Source organism: Sylvia atricapilla, chromosome Z, assembly GCF_009819655.1.
Source record: "Sylvia atricapilla isolate bSylAtr1 chromosome Z, bSylAtr1.pri, whole genome shotgun sequence".
Taxonomy (NCBI): domain Eukaryota; kingdom Metazoa; phylum Chordata; class Aves; order Passeriformes; family Sylviidae; genus Sylvia; species Sylvia atricapilla.
In genome coordinates, this window is record NC_089174.1 from 10,607,728 (window position 1) to 10,627,714 (window position 19,987).

Genomic DNA, 19,987 nt, shown 5'->3' on the forward strand with positions numbered 1-19,987 from the left:
TCACTCCCGTCCTCAGCTGGACACGGGAGGGAAAATACATTGAGAGGCTCGTCAATTGAGACAGGGAGAGGGAGAGACCATTCATCAGTTACTGTCGCAGGCAAATGAGACTCGACACGGAGAAATTAATTTAATGTATTGACAAGAGCAGTGTAATGAGAAGTTAAAACAAATGATAAAACACCTTCCCGCCACTCCTCCCTTCTTCCTGGGTTCAGCTTCACTCATGGTATTTTCTGCCTCCTCCTTGCTGATGAGGAGGATGCACAGGTTGATGAGGAATAGGAGTCATGATAAATGTCATCCCATGTCTCTGTTGCTCCTTCCTCCTCAAAAGAAGACTCCTCACACTCTTCCTCTGCTTCAGCATAGAGTCCCTTCCATGGAGGAGGGAGACTCCTTCACTGGCTTCTCCAGTGTGAGTGCTATGAGCTGCAGTTCTTCTTTAACTGCATGGGTCCCACTTATAAAGTGCAGTCCTTCAGGAAACAGCTGCTCCAGCAGGGTCACAATTCCTGCTCCTGTGGGCTCCTCTCTCCATGGGCACAAAGGTCTTGCCAAAGCCTGCTCCAGCATGAGCTTCCCACGGGGTCACAGCCTGGGTACATCCACCTGCTCCAGCATGGGGTCGTTCCTGGGGTGCAGGTGGATCTCTGCTCCATCACGGGCCTGCAGGGGCACAGCTGCCTCACCATGGTCTAGCAACACGCCCTGCAGGGGAATGCCCGTGGAGCACCTCCTACCCCTTGCCCCAAGGCCTCTTGTCATCCTAGAAGATCAGGTGCTGGCAATTCAGCTGTGGTCTGTTAAAACATTTCTGGTTTCTCTCATATAGTAGCCATAATCCTTTCCCTCTGAAGGTCTGTGTGTTGCAAGTGCTGAGACTTGTGTGTTGCTGGTTCAGAGACTGCAGCACCTCAGTGCACCGTGCTGGACAGAGCCCCAGCCTGGCAGAGCACAGACTGCAGCCTGCTTTAACTCCCGAATTGTCCAGAAAGGCAAAAATATGACAGGCAGAGAGCTGCCTGGATCCCACAGCTGTTTTCTTTCTCATTCCGTCTTCCCGGGAGACCGCGGCTCTGGGAGGCGTTTCCGCGGGCCGGGCAGGCAGGGAATGCCGCGGGGCCGCCGGGAGCGGCACGGGCTCGCCATGGTGACGGCGCGCCGCCCGCGGGGCCGCGCTCAGCGGCACGGACAGCGCCGGGGCCGGGAACAGCTCCCCGGGGCCGGACACCCACCCCGGCACCGGAGTGCCCCGGGAGGCCCCCGCCGCGCCTGGGGACCCCCGGCTTGGCCGGGGCAGCGGGGGAGAAGCAGCCGCCGCCCCGGGAGCGCCAAGCGGGGTGAGCGGGGCCGGGGTACGAACCAAGAGCGGTGGAGGATTTGCCCTCTGCTCCCCGTGTTCCTCAGATGGGGCCTGCAGCTCTCAGACCAGTGCTCTCTCAGTGTTTGTGCGTTTATCTCTCTAAAGGTGAAGCCAATGGACACGGAAGAGGAAAAAGCTGCCGGTGAGGAAAAAGATCGTGAATGTTTTCCAGAAGCCAAGGAAAAAGAGAAAGGTATTGTGTTTGCTCTGCTAGAATGTGTTGGGATCATTTCAGGAGGATTTGTCAGCATTTTATTTGTTTTAGAAACCCAGCATGTAATCAAAAATATCCAGTGGACCACAGCCAAGAACTTCACAGTGGAGAGAGGACGGCAGCAAATTGAAGAACTGATTTCTGTGAGTCACAGTTCCAACCACTCAGGAAGGCCACACCTTCTCACTGTTAAGAAGTATGAAAAATTAAAGGAGCACCTCTATTCCATTTTAGCACCACCCTCAAGTCAACCCTACTAGACAGAGGGAATCTTAGTGTGATGCATTTATTCAACAGACATGGGACATTCATGAAAGCTGGCTTCACCACACAGAATTTCTCGATGAAGAAGAACTGAAGGACAGCAAGTGGTACCATTACAAAGCTTGCTGGGGCCTCCCAACACGCAGAAAACCTGTCCCACGAGCAACAGCAAGTGTCTACTTTGTTATAGTGATCTCCAAATTAAAACCTGACGTAAGTACTCGGAAATGGTGCAGATGGATTAATCCTTTAAGGGACTAATTAATACTAAGGGACAGTGGCATTCCTGAGGCAGGGAAATGCCAGGACAGTGGAGAGACTGGTGAGGAGCCAGCAGTTCTCATGAAGATGCTGGCAAGGCCTGGACATTGCCAGAACAATGGCAGGAGATTTAGATGTGGCCTAATAGAAACATGCTATTGGTTGTCAAGGGGAGCAAGGCACAGAGCAGGAGGCTGGGTTAGCTCCCAAATCATTGACTGTCAGAACTTGACAAAGAGAATCTGGCAGGATCCTACATCTGCCTTCCTGCTCTTACTGTCTTCCCCAAGCAACAATTGTTCTGGGCAGCTGGAAGATGGGCTGAGTAGAAGTGAGTTACAGAATGAGGGGTCAGTACAGAGGGAGTGACACTTCACTCTTCAAGCTATCTCAGAATCCCTTTCCCGATCAGCCTGAAGTTTCCACCTGTACAATGAATTCTTGCAACTCAAGAGGAAAAAAATGGAATAAATTGCACTGAGTAGACTTCTTACCTCCAGGCTTAAGTCATACTGAACCTTAGCACTTCTACTTAGCAGCTATGGATCCCCAAATAATAGTCAGTGGTTTAACCCCAGCTGGCAACTAAGCATCACAGAGCTGCTTGCTTATTCCTTCCCCACCACTATGGGATGGGGCAGAGAACTGAAAGTGAAAAAAAAGTGTAATAATATTAAAAAATAAACAGAATAATAGTAACTAATTTGGGAAAGAAAATAAGACTGAAAAAACTCCCCTATAAAAGACAAGTGATACAAATGAAAACAATTACTCGCCACTAGCCGACCAATGCCCAGACAAGCCCCTGAGCAGTATCTTCCATTCTGCCTCAACCAAATATCCAGGTTATTTTTAAAGTAAACAGTAGCTCTCACCTAATTACAATGTCTGGTTTTTGAGAGGCTGTAGGCAGCCTCTACCCTGTCTCTGCTCTCTTCCAGACTCTACCTGTGCAGGTCTTCTACAGACTGGAGTCCAGCAGGCTGATTCGGAGGTAAATATTATTACTCTTCTGTTGTAGCAAGCTTTTCCATTCCAAAACCAAACAGGGTGCTCGATGAAAATAAGTTTGCAATAATAGCAGAGAAGTCAAAATCTTGCTACATGAAACAACCCTGCTTACCACTAGCTTTACCCCCGGAGACATGAACAGCCACTCCATGGGCATCTGCATTCTCCAGAAATCTGTCCTGCTTTACATGGGTCTAGGTGGGGGTCTTTATTGCAGGAGATACCCTTACGTGGTGAATAAAGGCTGGCTCTCAGCTGGCCAAACTTTGATTCAGTATTATGCTTACAGTCTACCTTCTTTTTATTCCATTCTCCAGGCCAGAACAGTGCCAGTTTAGAGAAAAGTGGCTTCAGGACATAATTGAAAATAAAATAGTGTGCGCAGAAAGAGTTGCTTCTCGATGAACAGCTCCAGTTCACCATTACCAATACTCTACAGTGGAGAACTAAATAAACACAATGAAGAAAAAAAAGCTCTTCCTTAGCAGCATTTCTTTTTTGTGGATAGAGAAAAAGCATTGGACCTATGCAAAATCAGCTATGCCCTGACATGACAGCTGTCTCAGTGTGACAGTCCCTGGCAGGTATGGGTAGGGGCAGCAGGATGGAACCTGGTTCCAGAGTAAATGGGAAGGGGCAGCTGGTCAGGATTTGCTGTTTGTGAATGCCAGGTCTGTGAAACTCCAGGGAAAACATCATTGGACTTTAGGACTTTTATTTTCATGATACAAATATACAAGACACCTCCACTGCTAGACTTAGAGGAAGAAAAACAACAAAAAAATTTATGAGAACAAAAAAGAAACAACCCATCTTGCAAAACCATTTTGTTTTCAAAAACATTTGAGAAAAAAAAAAGTTCCAGGAGATATGTTTGGAAATACACAGTTGAATCAAATATGACCACCACATAAGCACTGCCTGAGCAAAACCTCCAAGCACAGAGTTTAAAGCAAGACAGGTCATACTGCTGAAATAGACCAAAGCAGAATACTACAGTTTTAATCTAGAACACTTCCATGAACAAAAACATTTCAAATAAATTGAAAGATACATCTTGTTACCACCTGTGTACATCCAGGGGTTCCAATCACTGCACCCCACTGCATGGATGTCTATGTATAACATAGGAGAAAAAGAAGCAAGCAACTTAGTTCTTCACCATGTGTTTCAATAGTCTGACGATCAGATCCTTCTATCACCGTTACTTTACACCTCAGTGGCCATCTGCTTGCTCTAAAGTAACTGAAGCCCATCTGTATTAAATTACAAACTCATTTACAAAGTATTTACAAGTCTGGTTTGAATCACAAACCAAACTCAACTGTTTTGAGGAAAAAACTAAATCTGAAAGACTTACGAAAAAATAGTGAAGTTGACAGTCCTGTTTTAAGGACAGGAACTCAGGAGTTCCTTAATTTTTGCTACTGGTGCTAGTAGCTTGTTACAGGTCTTTCCCAAGCCATTTATTAATAAAAATAAATGGAATAAAAAAATCACGCTTATTGGCATTAGGTAACAAAGCCTTCCCATGGTATCCTTTAGCTTGTCTGATTCAAAGCAAGCACAGAACATTGACACCTCTAATCTTTCCGGCCTGTTCCTGCCTTGTAGCCTTTCTCTTTACAGGGGTTCTTTGTAGATGGTAAACAAACCATCCATGAAAATCTGATGAAAATAACTCCGTTTCCTTGATACAAGTAATCCACTCCTGAGGCTTGGCCCTGTTGGGTGAAAGGTGCTGCAGGACCTGCAGCTTTTTTCAAATCACAACTGGACTGGGTTAGCTGCCACACGGTGCTAGCTACGGTGCACAGCTCAAATGAAGCATTACTTTTCCTCTTTGCCTTTAGTCTTTCTGTAGACCATCTCTCGAAAGCTTGCAAGGATCTTATTCTCTCGTTTCCTCCTCTCCTCCTGGTTGAAAGATGCCAGAGCTCTTTTCTCATCGGCACTGTAGATCTGGTTCTCTTTACGCAGACGCACGGCTTCCATGCGGCGATGTCTGTGGGGGACAACACAGGGTACGTCGGGGGGTGTCAGTGCCCTGTCACAGCTTCCAGCCATCCACTGGCCTGAATGGGTTCAGGGGCTTTAAATAAAGATACTGAAGTACTAGATGAACCTTCCAACAAGATGCTGTAATTGTATCCACTCATTAAAGTAATAGGCATGACCATTAGTGAAATACGTGGTGTGATAAGAATATATTTATCTTTCTGCATTTAGAAGCCAGACAAAGGCATGAAATCAGACATCTGGCCTTATTTGAAGGTATATAATCAAAGCCAGCTCCCTTGGTTCATCCTTGAGCCCTGGCCAGGCTTTGGGTGGAACCCAGGAGGAGAATGAAACCAGATGTTCCTGCACTAGAAGTTGTGCAAGCTTGTTTATTCTACAGTCTAAAAGCTGGGCCCTCTCACAGTGAAGAAGGAGGCCTTGCCTACAGGTGGAATTCCCACGCCATGTAGGAATTCCCAGGAATGGCTCTCCAAGCCTTTGCTGGGGCTCCTCAGCTGATGAGTAGATCTGGATTACAGTAAAGTCTTAGGGTAACTGGTGATATATCTTTCTTAACCATTTTAGGCAATCTTTTGCAATAATGATTAGGTGCGTTACTTAGCTTATCCTCTCTAATGCTTTGCAGTTTTGCACTGTAGCAAATTATACTTACTCCTTAAAGTTGGTCTCTGCCTCTTTTGTGCTGACCCTGCCAACTGGCAAAACTGATACCTAAACTAGACAATCCAAACTGCACACTAACCTTCCCAGGAAGGAGTGTGGTAGATTACTGGAGGGGTGTCCGTTCTCAGGCAGTCAGCCAGAAGCCTCCCTTATCACCAGAGTGTCAGCTGCTGGCTCAACAAAATTAGAGTGTTGCTCATAAAGAAAAAAGTGCAGCCAACCTCTCACACATTTGTCTCCTGCTGAAGGGCCAGCACATCCCTGGGGATGGCCAAACAGACCACCTTTGAGCCACCTGACACAAGCACCTCCTCATTTGAAATAATTAGAAGAGTACTGTCTGTTTTGTTCTTGAGAAGAAAGTGTCCTTGAAAACCTCACTATCCATCTCTAGCAATGACAATTAGTGTAGATTATTGCAAGGAGAGCATCCTCGCCTCCATGCTTGCAAGGAGAGGTTAGAAGAAGCAGTCTTCTGTTCAGCCAACAGAGAAAGCTGCTCTTGAAAATTCCACTGAACCATTGCCATAATCAAAGCCATACCTGCTGCCACTCATGACGTAACCAGAGCTCTCAAACGATGCAATCTCTTCACTTGTCAAGCCGATTTCACCTCTGCGGGGAATGCGCTTCCCTGCTTTGACATACTCTGCCATGGCTGCACCCTCACCGGGCAGGAGGGCATGTCCATAGCTAAAAAACCAAAATTGGTGACTTCAGAAGAGTCAGACAGAGAGAGCCTGAGCTAAGCATCCAACTTCCCTGTTCACTACTATATACAGCTGCATTTTTAAGCACTTTCTTATTCTTTCCCACATATTGCCCCTTTTTTTCCTTATGGCAACACTAGCAACAACATCTTAAATTATCAGCTGTGCTCATTCTGACGACACTGCGAAGTCACAATACTGCAGAGCTTTAGAATAAAGGCACTTAGAATTAATTCTTCTAGGAATCACGACTAAAAAGCATAAACCAGACTTTTCTACTCAAACTCAGGCCAGGGGAAAGCCTAGCACTAGTACTTCTGTATGTTGAGTTTCCAGCACAACATTTCTCCCTCTGCCTGCCTTATTGTTGCAACAGCCCTGTTGAACAGTAACTTTCACACCTGAATTACTTGATTTGATCAAAGTACCATTAGAGCTGTCTACTCACTTCAAAGGCCTATCATCCTGAGATGCGTGAGTTTTGGGAGCCTCCGGTCCAATCAAACTATCAGCTTCAGTATTTTCTGCAACAGTCAAATAATGAAGAAGATTAATCTTGTGCCCATTGTTCTTCGTTATCAGAAGTGTTTCACAGGTCATCAACACCTAACAAAGAATTCAGAGAAATGACATCAAGAAGTTTCTACCCAAGTTTAAAGTCAGGTGAACCTACTTGACCTCTCGATCCAGAGATCATCCCCTTGAAGCATTTCATCATCAGAATCTTCACTGCTTGAATCACTGGATTCCTTCCTGCTCTTCTTAGCTTTCTTTTTCTTACACTTCTTCCTGTGATAAAGCCAGACAAACATAATATTTATAAAAATTTAAGATGAAAAAAGGTGCTTGGAATCATACTCAAATAATTAGTTTCTCAAGGCACCTTCCACCTATAGGAAGACCGGCTGTCAGCTGTTTCATGCAAACCATTTCACAGCCAAGACAATATATACATTTTGACTTTCATAGAGTGCTAGAAAGTGGTTCTATGAGGAGTTGTTGTGCACTCCTTGTAGATTGCACAGATTAAATAAAATCCATCATAATTAATATTATTTGACATCTCTTGCAAATTACCCAAGGTTCTCAGGTTCACTCAGTGCCTGCAAAGAAAACTGACCTGCCCTCCCACCAACAACAGCCAGAAGGACACTTACTTTTTGCTCTTCTTTTTCCTCTTCTTGCTTTTCTTTTTATCTTCATCTGGAAAAAGAAAGTATATATTATCGAAAAGAAATTATTAGTTATAACTAAGTAGTTTACTACCCTGTGAATAACATGCCATGCCTTTTACAGCCCCGGTCTTCATGGAACTGTGGGCTCTTTGACTTTCTCAACCCTAACCCCAATCCTAAGCCAAACCCTATCACCAGAGGTGCTGGTCAAGATCAGAAAGACATAGGAGCAGCACAGGTGGGGCCTTACTGGGATCACCTTTGCATGCCCTTTCCAGCCCCAATGCTCCTGGAGCTGTAGGCTCTGTGACTCTCCCAATCCTAACCCTAAACTAAACGCTAATCCTAGCCCTTACTCAAACTCAATACTATGGTTTTCCAGGTCAGAAAGATGTAGAAACATCTTTTCCAGCCCTAGTGTTCCTGGATTCACAGGCTCTTTTATTCTCCCAATTCTAAGCCTAACCACTCCCCTAACACTACTGTTAAGAATTACACTAACCACTAGCCCTACTAATTAACCTAAATACTACCCTAACCACTACCCTAACCCTAAGCCTATTCCCATCACTAACTGCCTCCACCAGAATGCTCTAGTACATACACCAATGGGACTTGTTTATACCGGGAAAGTGATATTAGAAAGCTCCCTGCAGTGCTGGTCAATATAAGAAAATATCAAACAGATTTCTGGCATGAGAGAGTGAATGCTAAATTCAGAAATCCTATTTCCTGAGGCCAGACTACAAGCTGAAACCCTCTTGTCTTACCACTGGAGTTCTGCTCAGACTCAGAGTCACTGTCGCTGTCCTCAGAATGTTTCCTGTGCTTTCTTTTGGATGCTTTACGTTTTTTCTTTTGTCTTTTCTTCTTCCTTTTCTTCTTTTCCTCTGGAATGTTTTTAAAGATAACATTAGAGAACAAAGATAATTTAGTTATATAAGTATTCCCTGATCTTCCCAAAGCAACAATCTCCTTTGAGCTGGAGCCCATCCCACTCACTTCCACTCATCTAAGCCAGGGAACCTCCTGCAAGCAGCAGCAGATTCTAAGCCACAGTAGCTCCCCATTTTCAAAAAAGCAGTGCAAGCCAAACAAAATACCTTCTGAGCTGGAATCCGAAGAACTACTCTTAGATTTTGCCTCTTCATCTTCTACCGGTGTGTGCTCGTCAGAACTGAATAAAATAACAGTTTGCTACTTAAAATGTGTTTTGTTGTACTCAAGATCAAAGGTACACATATGACCAAAGACATTTTGAGTCAATCTTTGCCAGACAGCAAAATATTGAAGGGCTAATTTAGCCTTGGAACTACTGTCAGAGCCACAACAAAACAGTCACCTAATCTACAAAAAAATCACATACTGCATAATTGGTATGTTGGAATTATTTGGTGAGAAAAAAATTTAGCAATCTCACTATGTTGCTTCAGAAAGGAACTGAAACAATAAGTATTGTGGCACCATGACTAGTGCAGCAATAAAGCATCTTTATAAAGGCAATTGATACGTCAATAATATTATAAAAAACATGAAGAAACAATATGCCTTACTCTGGGTCAGGAACTTTTGGTGACAGCCCCCAGACTTCAGGTGCCCCCAGTTCTCCAATTCTCTCTCTCTCATTGAGTCTCCTGTAAAGGGAAACACTGTCACTGACGCCTAGTTTGCCACACAGACATTTTAAGTCCTACATGTTAGTGTTTCTAATCGCCTAAAGCACCTACAATAAGGATAAGAACAACTCGGAGCGAGGGCTCGCAGGCCGGCCGCCTGGCAGCAGAGCTCCGCACACTGCAGAGGACCGGCGGTAGCAGGTGTTAACCCCCTTCCAGCCTCACTGGGCGGCCGGGGAACGCACGGAGAGCCCGTGACGGGGCCGAGAGCCCGTGACGGAGCCGTACAGAAGCAGGCCCCCGCCCCTCCCGGGAGCACCGTTCCCTAGGCGCGGAGCTGGGCCCGGCAGCGCAGGCCTGACCCCGTGCCGGCGCTCACCTCTGCCGCAGGATCTCCTCCTTCTCCTTCTCGTAGTGCTCGGGCCACTTCCCGTGGTGGTGGTGCCCGTGGTGCGCGGAGGAGCGCGGCCCGCCGGGGCTCCGGGACCGGCTGCGGCTCCGCCGGTGGCACAGACGCCTCGGGCCATTGCGCTCGCGGGACCGGGACCGAGAGCGGGACCGCGAGCGGCGGCCGCGGCGCTCGGAGCTGGCGGCGGGCGGGGAGCGGGATCGGGAGGCGGGCGCCATGGCGGCGGCGCAGCCGCTTCCGGCGGCTTCCGGCGGCTTCCGGCGGCCTCCCGGGCGGGCGGGAGCGGGGCGGGAGCGGGGCGGCCCCGCCCGCGGGGTCACCGCCCCACCCGCCCGGCCGGCAACGCGGCGGCGGCGGCGGCTCTCTTTGTGCCCCGCGGCGGCCGCCTGGCAGCGATGGACGCGCGCACGGCGGCGGCGGAAGGTGAGGCGGCGACGGGGGGCGAGCCGCGGGCGGGGCGCTGTGGCGGCGAGGGCCCGGCTCCGCCCCGCTCCGCCGGCACCGGCGCGGGGCCGCGGCCCCGGGAGCTGTCCAGGGCGGCCCGGGAGCAGCACTGCCCCGCGGACAGCTCACCGTGCCCCGGCGGGGTTCCCCCTTCTTGGCCGGGCCTGGCACCGCCCGACACGGCCCGGCCCGGGCAAGGCCCCGTTTCGAGCGCTCAGGCGCCCGGCGCCTCCCGGCGCGGCCTGACACGGCGCTGGCCGCCCCTCCGGTAAAAGTGACAGGACGGGAGGAAATGTTGCGTCAAGTTGCGTCAGGGGAGGTTTAGGTCGGGTACACGGAAAATTTTTTTCATGGGAAAGGTTGTCAAGCGCTCCCAACGAAGTGGTGGAGTCACCATCCCTGGAAATGTTAAATGGAGATGGCTTTTAAGGAGGTGTTTTAATGGTGAACGTGGTGCTGGTGCTGAGTTCGCGGTTGGAGTTCGTGCTCTTAAGTCTTTTCCAACCTTAACCTTTATCTATGAAGATGATACAAATCATTCAGATCCAGATTAAGTATTCAGATAAGACATCCACTCTTCTGTGAGCACCCTTTCCCCTCAGGTTTCACCGCGTTGTCACGGTGCTTTCTTTAAAAAACCCCGAGTTTCTGCTCAGCTCTGGAAAGAGCAGTGTAATATCGCTGGGTCTAGGCAGCTCTGTGTAAACGGGGCATTTTGGGCAGCTGCTCCAGTCTGGGAAGCCCATGCTGGTTTATGCTGTCTAGAAATTATGTCAGGGTATGTCAATCTCTTTTTCACCAATGAATGTATTTTAGCTCCCAAACCTACCTATAAGCAGCATAAAAAAAATCTGTAAGATGGAGGAAGCCTATTTAAATTGTGCATTAAAATAAAAGTTGCTATTTGGTCCCTTATGTATTTTTTCAGTTCCAAGAATATCACATGTAGTTCTATATCCCAGATGTTTCTTGTCAATATCTTAGATAAAATGGTTCTTTTTTCTTTTATACTGTTATTTATATTGTAAGGTTTCATGTGTTTGAATCCCCAAACACTTTTTAAAGGCTTGTCTAAAAATAAAAGTGGAAAAAGCAATTCATAAATTAGGAGATGCATGCTAAAAAAAAAAAAAATTCAGCTTTCAGATGCAGCAAGACAGTGGCAGCTTCAGTCAGATTGGCTGAGCTGGGGCGAGTCTGTCCTGACTGCAGCAATGTGACAGTGTGGTCCAGAGAAAAGCTGATGTGAGAAAGGTAGAAGTCAAGGAGATGGTGCAGCTCTCCCAGCAGCTTTTTTAAATCAGGCAGCATTTCTATGCCTAAGAATAAGTGGTTCAAACCTGATTTTTGAGAACTGGTGATGCTTCAGGAGCAGGATTCCTTCCAAGTCAATGCTCATTTGTAGCTGTAAATTTTCCTGTTAGTTATTTAGTGTTGGAAGAGGTAGTAAGAAAAGAAATCCTTAAAGCCGAAGGATTTAGCCGAAGGGCTAAGAAATTGTTTCATTTGGGCCATCACACATTTCTGGAGGAGAAAAAAAAGCACTGGTTCAAGTATTAAAACAATTATAGTATTATTTTCATTTAATATAGCCTCCTGTGTAAAAATTACTAAGAACCTGTATCAAAGGAGAAAATAATTGAGGAAGAAAAGCCTATGCTTTCCCTGATGAGTGTTTTCTATTATTTATTCTCTCTCAATTGACTCTCTGGTAAAACCTATAAATAAACAGAAACTGGCTTTGTAACATTTAAAATCTGTAGGCTCACTTCAAAAAGGCACTTCTGTTACTAACTATACAAATACAGGGAGTCTGGCAGGTGATTTTCTTGCTAGAAGAGCTCATAAACCTGGGCAGGACCATTTCATTGCTGATTTATGTAGTGAAGGACCAGTAATTTCTGCCAATGACTGTGGCCTGTTCATGCTTTTCATTTAACTTGACAGGACATTTGTTCTTGTCCAAGTTTTTGATTCTTAAGAAAAATCAGGAACCCCTGTGGTTCAAGTCCATAGAATGCATAGGGGAAGGGAAAAGAAAAGGAAAAAGAAAAACAAACGAACAAACAAACAAAACCAACCAATCCAACCAAAAAAACAACCAAAAAACCACCAAAAAACCCCAACCAAACAAAAAAACACACCACCAAACAAAAAACACAAACAAACAAACAAAGCCAACAACAACAAAAAAACCATCGAAGAATAGATCAGTAACATCTCTTTTATCAGAAAATGAGAAGTATTTTTTACGATCTTGGTGTTCTTCGAGCATTCCTGAACAGCAACATTTTCTAAGTGACTAGGTCGTGTCACTTTGGTGGCCAGTTGTCCAATTTGCCAGAGTCCCATTTTGTCAAAGATACTTTGTGTCAAAGCCGTACAGGTCTGGCAGAGTCTGTGTAACACGTCTCACTCGCTAGGGTGCGAAGAACTCCAAATAAATGTTCCCGCAGCAGGAGCAAGGGTGCTCAGGTGTGGGTTTCAGCTCCCCTCGGTGCTGGGCGGAGGTGCCGGCGGCGTCAGCGTTGGCAGAGCAGCGCCAATGCCCCCGGGAAGGAAATGAGATTCAGCGGGAAATAGCGTCTCCACTGCTTATCCACATGGTCAGCCGTAAGGCAGGCGTCGGGGGTTCACTGCCGCCTCCGCCCGGGACCCGGAGCGCGGGGCGGGAATTGCCAAGGCCGCGGCAAGGCCCGTGCGCGGATCCCGAGGGGTCCCGAGGCCTGCGCTGTGGCAGGGTCGGGGCCACGCTCGGCACCTCGGCTGCCTCCCGCAGGCGGGGGCGGAGACGCGGGCGGCGCGTCCCGGGCTGTGTCCGGAGCCCCGGGAGCGCCGAGCCCTGCGGCCTCGGGGCTGCCGGCGGCGGGAGAGCGCGGGGCGGGCCCGGCGCGGCGCGGGAGCGGCGGAGCGCGGCCCGCCCCCACCCGGCCCGAAGGTTCCCGAGGCCGTTCGGGGCAGAGCCGAGGGCAGCGCCGGCAGCGCCGCCCGGCGGGGGAACGGCGGGGACGGCGGCGCGGGAGGCGGCGGAGCCGCGGCCGGAGCGCGGCACAGGTAACGCGGGGAGCGCGGGCTCGGCGGGCTCGGCTGCCCCTCTCGCCTCGCTGGGGGCTCAGCGGGGCTCAGCGAGCGGGGAGCGGCCGAGGGGCCGCCCGTCAACTCGGGCCCGGTGCTGCCAGGCCGCTCCTCGGGCCCGCTGCTGTCAGCGCCGCCGCTCCCGCTCGGCCTCCGGCCGCGGACCGGGCGCTGCTGCCCCGGCGCCGGCCCCGCTCGGAGCGCGCGTTCTCACGGCCAGGCGCCCCGGGGCCGCGGCGGGAGCCGGGCCGGACGCGCTCCCCCGCCCGGCCTGCGGCGGCCGCGGGGCTCCGGCCTCAGCGCCTCATCCGGCCCGGCCCGGCCTGCGGAAACAGAGTTTCACGGGGAAGATTAGAGCCCCTGACTGGCTGTTCTCTATTTTAATGTTGCTTTTTTGCAGCTTACTTGGGGGGGCTTTGAAGGGGCAGTGATGACACATGGGTTAGTTTGACTTAGCAGATGTGATTTGTTATGGTACTGCTTCAGTGTCTCAGTTTGAAATAAAACGCCTTGCAAATATATCACATGGGGTTAAAAAAGGTTTAGTTTTCTGGGGAAGGAAGTGCACTATCTATAGCATTTTCATTAACTTAGTTGACTGGTAATACACACACAATATACAATATACAGATTCTGGGGTCTGGCCATAAATAACTTCATGTTACTAGGTTTTTTCGTAACAATTTAGGAGTATTTCACAACTAAAATAAATCGCTAATAATTTTTAAAGCTGCATGAGGAACCCAAAACTTTCATCTTCTTGGTTTTGTAATTAATTTTATTTGATGTTGCCTAGAGATGAGGTGTTTCTCTGTTTCCTACCTTATAAGAACAGAGAATATATTCAGAATTCCACTCACCTGGTGTAGAAGGGGAAAGGACAAACAACAAGAAGAAACAAATTTGCAGAGTGCAGTAGCACATAATCCTCTGAATAGTATCTCAGATTTGTTTTTTCCTAAAGAAGGAATAGACAGTAAATATGTGAATGCTGTCATGCAGTGAAAACTGTAAATCTGTGTTTTTACTAATTTGATATCTTTTGCTTTCCCTTTGTAGAAATGGAGGGGAAAAAGCTTATTTCTGCAACAGACACACAATATTCTAGCGTGCTCCTTCAGTCTTTGAATGAGCAACGTGGCCATGGACTTTTTTGCGATGTTACAGTCATTGTGGAGGACCGGAAATTTCGAGCTCACAGAAACATCCTTTCAGCCTCAAGCACATATTTTCACCAGCTTTTCTCAGTGGCTGGTCAAGTGGTTGAACTGAGCTTTGTAAGAGCAGAAATTTTTGCAGAAATTCTTAATTATATTTATAGTTCCAAAATAATCAGTGTTCGATCTGATTTACTTGATGAACTGATTAAATCAGGGCAGGAGCTGGGTGTTAAGTTCATAGCTGATCTGGGCATACCTCCAGCTGAAGGCAAAAATGGGCCAAGCGAGGTCAAAGACAGTGCTTCAGGACTTTCAACTTCTATCCCAAATCAAAGAGATGCTGAAACACAGGTGACTGTAATCAGACCAGAGAGTCAAGAGGCCACAGATGGGATGCCAGTTATAACACAGTCATTCTCCTTGCATGGCATAGAATACGAGACTACAAAAATTACAGTGAGTGATTCCGATGATGAGGATGATGATGTAATTTTTTGTTCTGAGATCATTCCTCCAAAAGAATGTACGAAAGACAAAAATGCTGCAAGCCAGAACCAGTCCTGCTCAAGTCCAGCTGGAGCTTCTGACCAAAAATCCTGTGGCAGTGGTGGCTCTCCCCATTTGACAAACACCACAGCAGCTCAGAACCTCACTTTGTCTGCCAGTCAGCTGAGCCCAAACCAAACACAACCAGGTGCTGAATCACTCATCTCGGCAACACCACAGCATTTTGCTCCTAATATCATTGTGCTAAACAAGCCGCTGCTTAATTCATCGCTTGGTGCCAGCTCCTTGCATCAAACACATGTGACTCCTACAATTAATTTAGTTGAGGAGAACCAGCAGCCATCCAATAGTGGCTCCGTGAATGAAGTGGAAGCAACTGCTGTTGATGATGAAGAGGTTGTTGAGGATGATGTCGATATCATTAGCTCCTCTAGTCCTGGTTCAGTCTCTTTGGTTCAGCAGCCTTCTGTTCCTAGGGCAGTGAGCACTGAAGGATCAGGTGTGCAGAAAAAACAAGTGATTACGTCTTCACAAGAGACATCTGCTAAACCTGGAGAATCTAAAATAAAAATCTCAGATGTTCTTTCTGGAAACAACAAGGAATTTAGCTCGGGTCTAGCATCAAAGAATGTGGCAGATGGGCAGAAAATCATTACATTAGATACAGCAGCTGAAATAGAAGGCTTATCCACAGGCTGTAAGGTTTATGCCAATATTGGTGAGGATACCTATGACATAGTCATCCCTGTGAAGGGTGATTCTGAGGACGGGGAAACCAAGCCTGATGACACACCCAAAAAGTCTGGTGATGAATCTCCAAAGAGGAAACGCATGAAAGTAAAGCACGATGACCACTACGAGCTCATAGTTGATGGCAGAGTCTACTACATTTGTATCGTGTGCAAGAGGTCGTACGCGTGTCTGACGAGCTTGCGGAGACATTTCAACATCCACTCCTGGGAGAAGAAGTACCCGTGCCGCTACTGTGACAAAGTTTTTGCTCTTGCAGAATACCGTACCAAGCATGAACTCCACCACACCGGGGAGCGAAGGTACCAGTGCTTGACGTGTGGCAAATCTTTCATCAGTTACCAAATTACGGCCTCCCACATCAGGTCAGTTCACAGCCAAGACCCTTCTGGCAACACCAAGCTGTACCGGCTGCACCCCTGCAGGTCCCTGCAGATCAGACAGTATGCCTACATCAGTGACCGCCCTAGCAGTGTCCCAGGGATAAACGAGGGGGGAATTGTCTACGGTGTTGGCTCAGGGAAGGATGGCACCGAAGGAACAACATCTAACTCTTCAGCCAGACATATCTCCTGGGATGACATTTTTGTTCGGCCGGGGAATGAAACAATTTTTAAACAAAACCCGGCAGAGGGAAGTACTGAGTTTGAGTTTGTGATACCAGAATCTTACTGAAATGTTTGAAATGCTGGAAAAATGATTCAGTGCAGGAGCATTGCAGCTGTTTTAACTGAACTGTTGAAATGGCTGTAAAATCAAAGGTTAAAGTCAAAAGAAGTTAAATTGTTCTAAAAAGTCACCAAATGTAACACTTAGATGGACCATGCTAACTGCAATGATTTGTGGAAGCAATTAATCAGAAAATTTAATTTAAAATAAGACGTTTCTAAGGCACTAGCAGTGTTTTCTGTTATGTTAAATTGGATCAAAACGTGAGGATTTGTGGCTTGAAAATGTACAATTCCTTCTAAAGAACTAGAAATATTTCTAAAATAATGGAGGTATTTCCTGTACCCATACTTACCATGTAAACCCTTTCTTTCATGTTAGCACTTTAATGCTGAATTCTGTTTAGATGTTAACCAAGAAAACAGCAAGATTTTTTTCATCACTGTCTCTTGGTCATGGAACTACTAAAAAAAAATCCCACAACCTATGAATAAGGGGCCAAAATACATGATCCCTTACTACACTGGAGTAGTCTGTTTTTGAGCTAACATTTTAATTCTGCATTTATAAATATTATGAATCATCTGTCTTTGTGCAAAAAGTATTGTCAACAAGCAATACTCAATTAGGGCTAACTTGAACAAACTTTACTCATGCTTGGCAGTATGGTGAGCAAAGTATTCAGTGTCCTGGACCATGATATTTTACTCTTTGCAATGAGAAAAAACCAAACCCCACAAAGCTCAATAGTGAAGAAACTTAGAATACTTAGGAAAAAGATAATGTTACCTTCTTAAAGCTTGAGAAATGTTGTTGCATTTTATTACTGCTGGAAAAAATGGCAGTAATTACTTTGATATAAAGTGCTGTTCCTTCTTCTTCTTTTATTTTTTTTTTTTTTTTCCCAATTCAAGAAGAAGGGCTTCAGTCTGGAGTTTAAAAATTAACGATAAAAGTATCTTTTGTTTTTATCTGAAGGCTTCTCAAAACTGTGAATTCATCTAAGTGCTGTATTCGTTTAGCACTGAGATCCTGAAGATCTCGTGTATCTATTTGGATTTCCTCCCATAGCTGTCCCCATTTATACATTTTGGAAGGTGAGGACTAAACCAACAACCAGAAAATACTCTTTATTCACCATCACCTAAAGTAAAATTTCTCTGTGGTTGTCTGGTTGCCAGTTGTTTCCAGGTTTGGGTTTACTATGCTGCCATTTTCTTCTTCTTGCAATTGGTGCCTGTTTAAGCAATTAAAAAATGAATTAGATATCCCACTTGATCAGGAAGTGGTAGAGAAAAACAACTGTTTACTGGAGTCATAGTCTAGCATTTCAGAGTTAGTGACTTCTTGATTTTTGTAAATGGTAATAGGAAAACACCTCAAGTTCTAGAGGTGACTGAGAAAGACTGTTGTGCATAGTACTAGTTATGGAAACCTTTAATTACTTAAATTGCAGTTACAGGTTTCTCTCTTCTTTTTCATGTTTTGAGTTAGCATCTTGATTTTATGACTTTCAAAGTTAAAGGATTTAGACATACAGTACTCTTCACAGAAAGGCACTTAAATGGTAAATGGTTCAAATATAAGTTGAGCTACAAAAAAGGTACCAGAAATCCACGTGGGCAGTGATGCAAGGGGGTTTTGTTTACGTGGTGCATATAATGCTCAGCACTTCTCTTTTGTCAGCAAAGAACATGAAATACCTGATTATTTCCAGACCATATTGCAGACCCTTTTAAATATAATGTGTCATGCTCCAAATGTGGGATGTAACTGAGGTGGCATTTCCGCAGTCAGACATTATCCTCATGTGACATGAGTGTGAATTGTCTGTGTCGGCTCAGGTGGCTCAGCCGCAGCTGGCTGGTGCTATGGTGGGGCTTCCTGTCCTTTGTGATGAGACAAATGCAATGTTATTTTTGTTATTGACATGACACATGTTTAATCACAAAATAGTCTGGAGTTGGAAGGGTCCCACAAGGATCACGGCCTGTGGATCATTCCACAGGGGATCATAGATCATTCCATGGGGATCTGGAATTAAGCAGAACTAAACATAATGACTACCACTGTTTGCTGCTGATATATTTAAAACCTTAAATTAAACTGTGCCTAGTAAAGGTTTCTTTTTGGAGGAAAACTGGAAAATTAGGAGTTTGTAATATTTTCGCTAGAAGACTCGTGCTTGCATGTGTCTCAGGGTCTTCAGTTTTCCTTGGAAGTGATTTTTGATATCCAAAGTCCAGAGGTATGTAAAGCATTTTTTAAATTTCACTTCTGGTATTTATTGTTTTGGAAACATGTTAAATCCATTCTTTGAAAACTTTTTGTGGGGCCATGAGTAAGTTTTTCTATTTAGATTTCTGGTCATTGCACTTATATTTGTGATTTTGTTTGTTTTTGTAAGCATTTAACTTCCAGTTTAACTTAATAAAAAAACTTATGTAAATATTAAGAAATTGGTTTTGGATTAATGAAATAAAAGGGTTGAATCTGACAAAGCATTTATATAAGAATGAAAAATTTCAAAATGTCAAAAATTTCATTTATTATGCATATAAAACCATTAACAGATCTGCTGGAGAATATGGTAATGGTGGTTGCATCCTCACTGTCTGGTTTCTTTGGAGATTCATACATTCCACTATGTGAACTAAATAAATATTGAATAACATCTACTGCTTATTTATTTTGTTCTGTTGAGGCATGCAGCTTCTACAAAGGTGTAGACGCTGACAATTATATACATTGAATTCTGAGTTCTACAGGTATTGCCTAGGAAATGTTCTGTGTGAAACATTCCTTGGTTTTCCCTGGTCTGTGATGTATATAGTTGTACAGTCTTCCCTTAACATACTTTTTCAAGTTGTGTTCTACTTTTCATTAATCAATACATGGTATTAGTTCTTAGAGCTTTCTATGGCAAAAATAAAACTTTAATTCTCAAGATGGGTGTAGTATGTTTCTTTTTGATGGCAACTCAGCTTATATAGTGTAACATGTTTGTAACTTCCATTTCCAGGTCTTTGGCAATAGCAGAGAACCCACTGTGGGGGGAAACAGGGAGATGTGTTTTTATTTGGGCCTTAGTTTTGTTTGTTTTGATGCTGTCTAATTGGTTTTGTTGAAAACTTTAAATAAAGCAAATTAGCTCTACAACTCCAGTGTGTTGTGAGCTGAATGCTGCAACAGGTGGGGTAGATGGGAACTCTCAGGACAGGCTGAGCTCCTGTGGAACAGTCTGACCAGTTGTTGGCATTGCAAATGAGCTCAAAGTAAAAAGAAGGAACCCTTACCTAATGGCCAGTAAAACGTACATAGTGACCAGTGCAGAGCTTTCAGCTCACTCATGGTTTGGGCTCTTCTTAGCAGCTACTGACTGGTTATGATTTTTAAGAGTTCCATTGTTGGTGACCCGGGCCAACAGGAAATAATAACTTACTTTGTGTAGACTTGTTACATGTAAGGAATGTAATTCAATAAGTAATGTATCAAATTATGTTCTAGATGCCTTTATCTCCTTGGCATTGGGCTTCTACCTCACTGTGCTGACATCAAGGAGCAGCTGACATCATCAGGACAGAATTAAGCCCAAAGTAAGCAAAGGAGACACTGAGACTTTGAGGCTGGTTAGATTATTCAGATCTGTGTTAAGTGAAAAATCAGCAGTA

At 45.7% G+C, this 19,987-nt stretch overlaps 3 protein-coding genes across 5 annotated transcripts; 2 read left to right on the top strand and 1 right to left on the bottom strand.

Annotated features, from left to right (window-relative positions):
* The first annotated feature begins 1,087 nt into the window (after positions 1-1,087).
* Positions 1,088-3,946, top strand: AKAP14 (A-kinase anchoring protein 14). Of its 2 annotated transcripts, XM_066338790.1 has the most exons (6): positions 1,088-1,343; positions 1,472-1,559; positions 1,632-1,723; positions 1,878-2,057; positions 3,047-3,099; positions 3,434-3,946. In XM_066338790.1, exons 2-6 carry the CDS (start codon positions 1,481-1,483, stop codon positions 3,519-3,521), a joined length of 492 nt encoding a protein of 163 aa, XP_066194887.1. In that variant the 5' UTR covers positions 1,088-1,343; positions 1,472-1,480; the 3' UTR covers positions 3,522-3,946. The 2 variants fall into 2 exon arrangements, with proteins under 2 accessions (XP_066194887.1, XP_066194888.1); XM_066338791.1 differs by lacking the exon at positions 1,632-1,723 and having other exon boundaries at positions 1,915-2,057.
* NKAP (NFKB activating protein) lies at positions 3,817-9,964 on the bottom strand. Its single transcript, XM_066338789.1, has 9 exons — positions 9,682-9,964; positions 9,240-9,320; positions 8,790-8,863; positions 8,457-8,576; positions 7,669-7,714; positions 7,185-7,300; positions 6,960-7,035; positions 6,345-6,494; positions 3,817-5,121 (listed from the first exon to the last, which is right to left on the bottom strand). The coding sequence occupies exons 1-9, from the start codon at positions 9,927-9,929 to the stop codon at positions 4,947-4,949; spliced, it is 1,086 nt and encodes a 361-aa protein (XP_066194886.1). The 5' UTR covers positions 9,930-9,964; the 3' UTR covers positions 3,817-4,946.
* On the top strand, positions 9,964-19,263 carry ZBTB33 (zinc finger and BTB domain containing 33). 2 transcript variants are annotated; one of them, XM_066338788.1, is made up of 2 exons: positions 9,964-10,134; positions 14,290-19,263. In XM_066338788.1, exons 1-2 carry the CDS (start codon positions 10,107-10,109, stop codon positions 16,320-16,322), a joined length of 2,061 nt encoding a protein of 686 aa, XP_066194885.1. In that variant the 5' UTR covers positions 9,964-10,106; the 3' UTR covers positions 16,323-19,263. The 2 variants fall into 2 exon arrangements, with proteins under 2 accessions (XP_066194885.1, XP_066194884.1); XM_066338787.1 differs by lacking the exon at positions 9,964-10,134 and adding an exon at positions 13,124-13,209.
* Positions 19,264-19,987: the final 724 nt, after the last annotated feature.

Coding starts and splice junctions, on each gene's coding strand:
- AKAP14 (XM_066338790.1), top strand. CDS start 1,481: ATGGACACGGAAGAGGAAAAAGCTGCCGGTGAGGAAAAAGATCGTGAA. Junction 1,560..1,631: donor AGCCAAGGAAAAAGAGAAAG/GTATTGTGTTTG, acceptor TATTTGTTTTAG/AAACCCAGCATGTAATCAAA. Junction 1,724..1,877: donor AAATTGAAGAACTGATTTCT/GTGAGTCACAGT, acceptor TTTATTCAACAG/ACATGGGACATTCATGAAAG.
- ZBTB33 (XM_066338788.1), top strand. CDS start 10,107: ATGGACGCGCGCACGGCGGCGGCGGAAG. Junction 10,135..14,289: donor GCGCACGGCGGCGGCGGAAG/GTGAGGCGGCGA, acceptor TTCCCTTTGTAG/AAATGGAGGGGAAAAAGCTT.
- NKAP (XM_066338789.1), bottom strand. CDS start 9,929: ATGGCGCCCGCCTCCCGATCCCGCTCCCCGCCCGCCGCCAGCTCCGAG. Junction 8,577..8,789: donor TTCGGATTCCAGCTCAGAAG/GTATTTTGTTTG, acceptor AAAACATTCCAG/AGGAAAAGAAGAAAAGGAAG. Junction 6,495..6,959: donor CAGGATGATAGGCCTTTGAA/GTGAGTAGACAG, acceptor TTGGTTTTTTAG/CTATGGACATGCCCTCCTGC.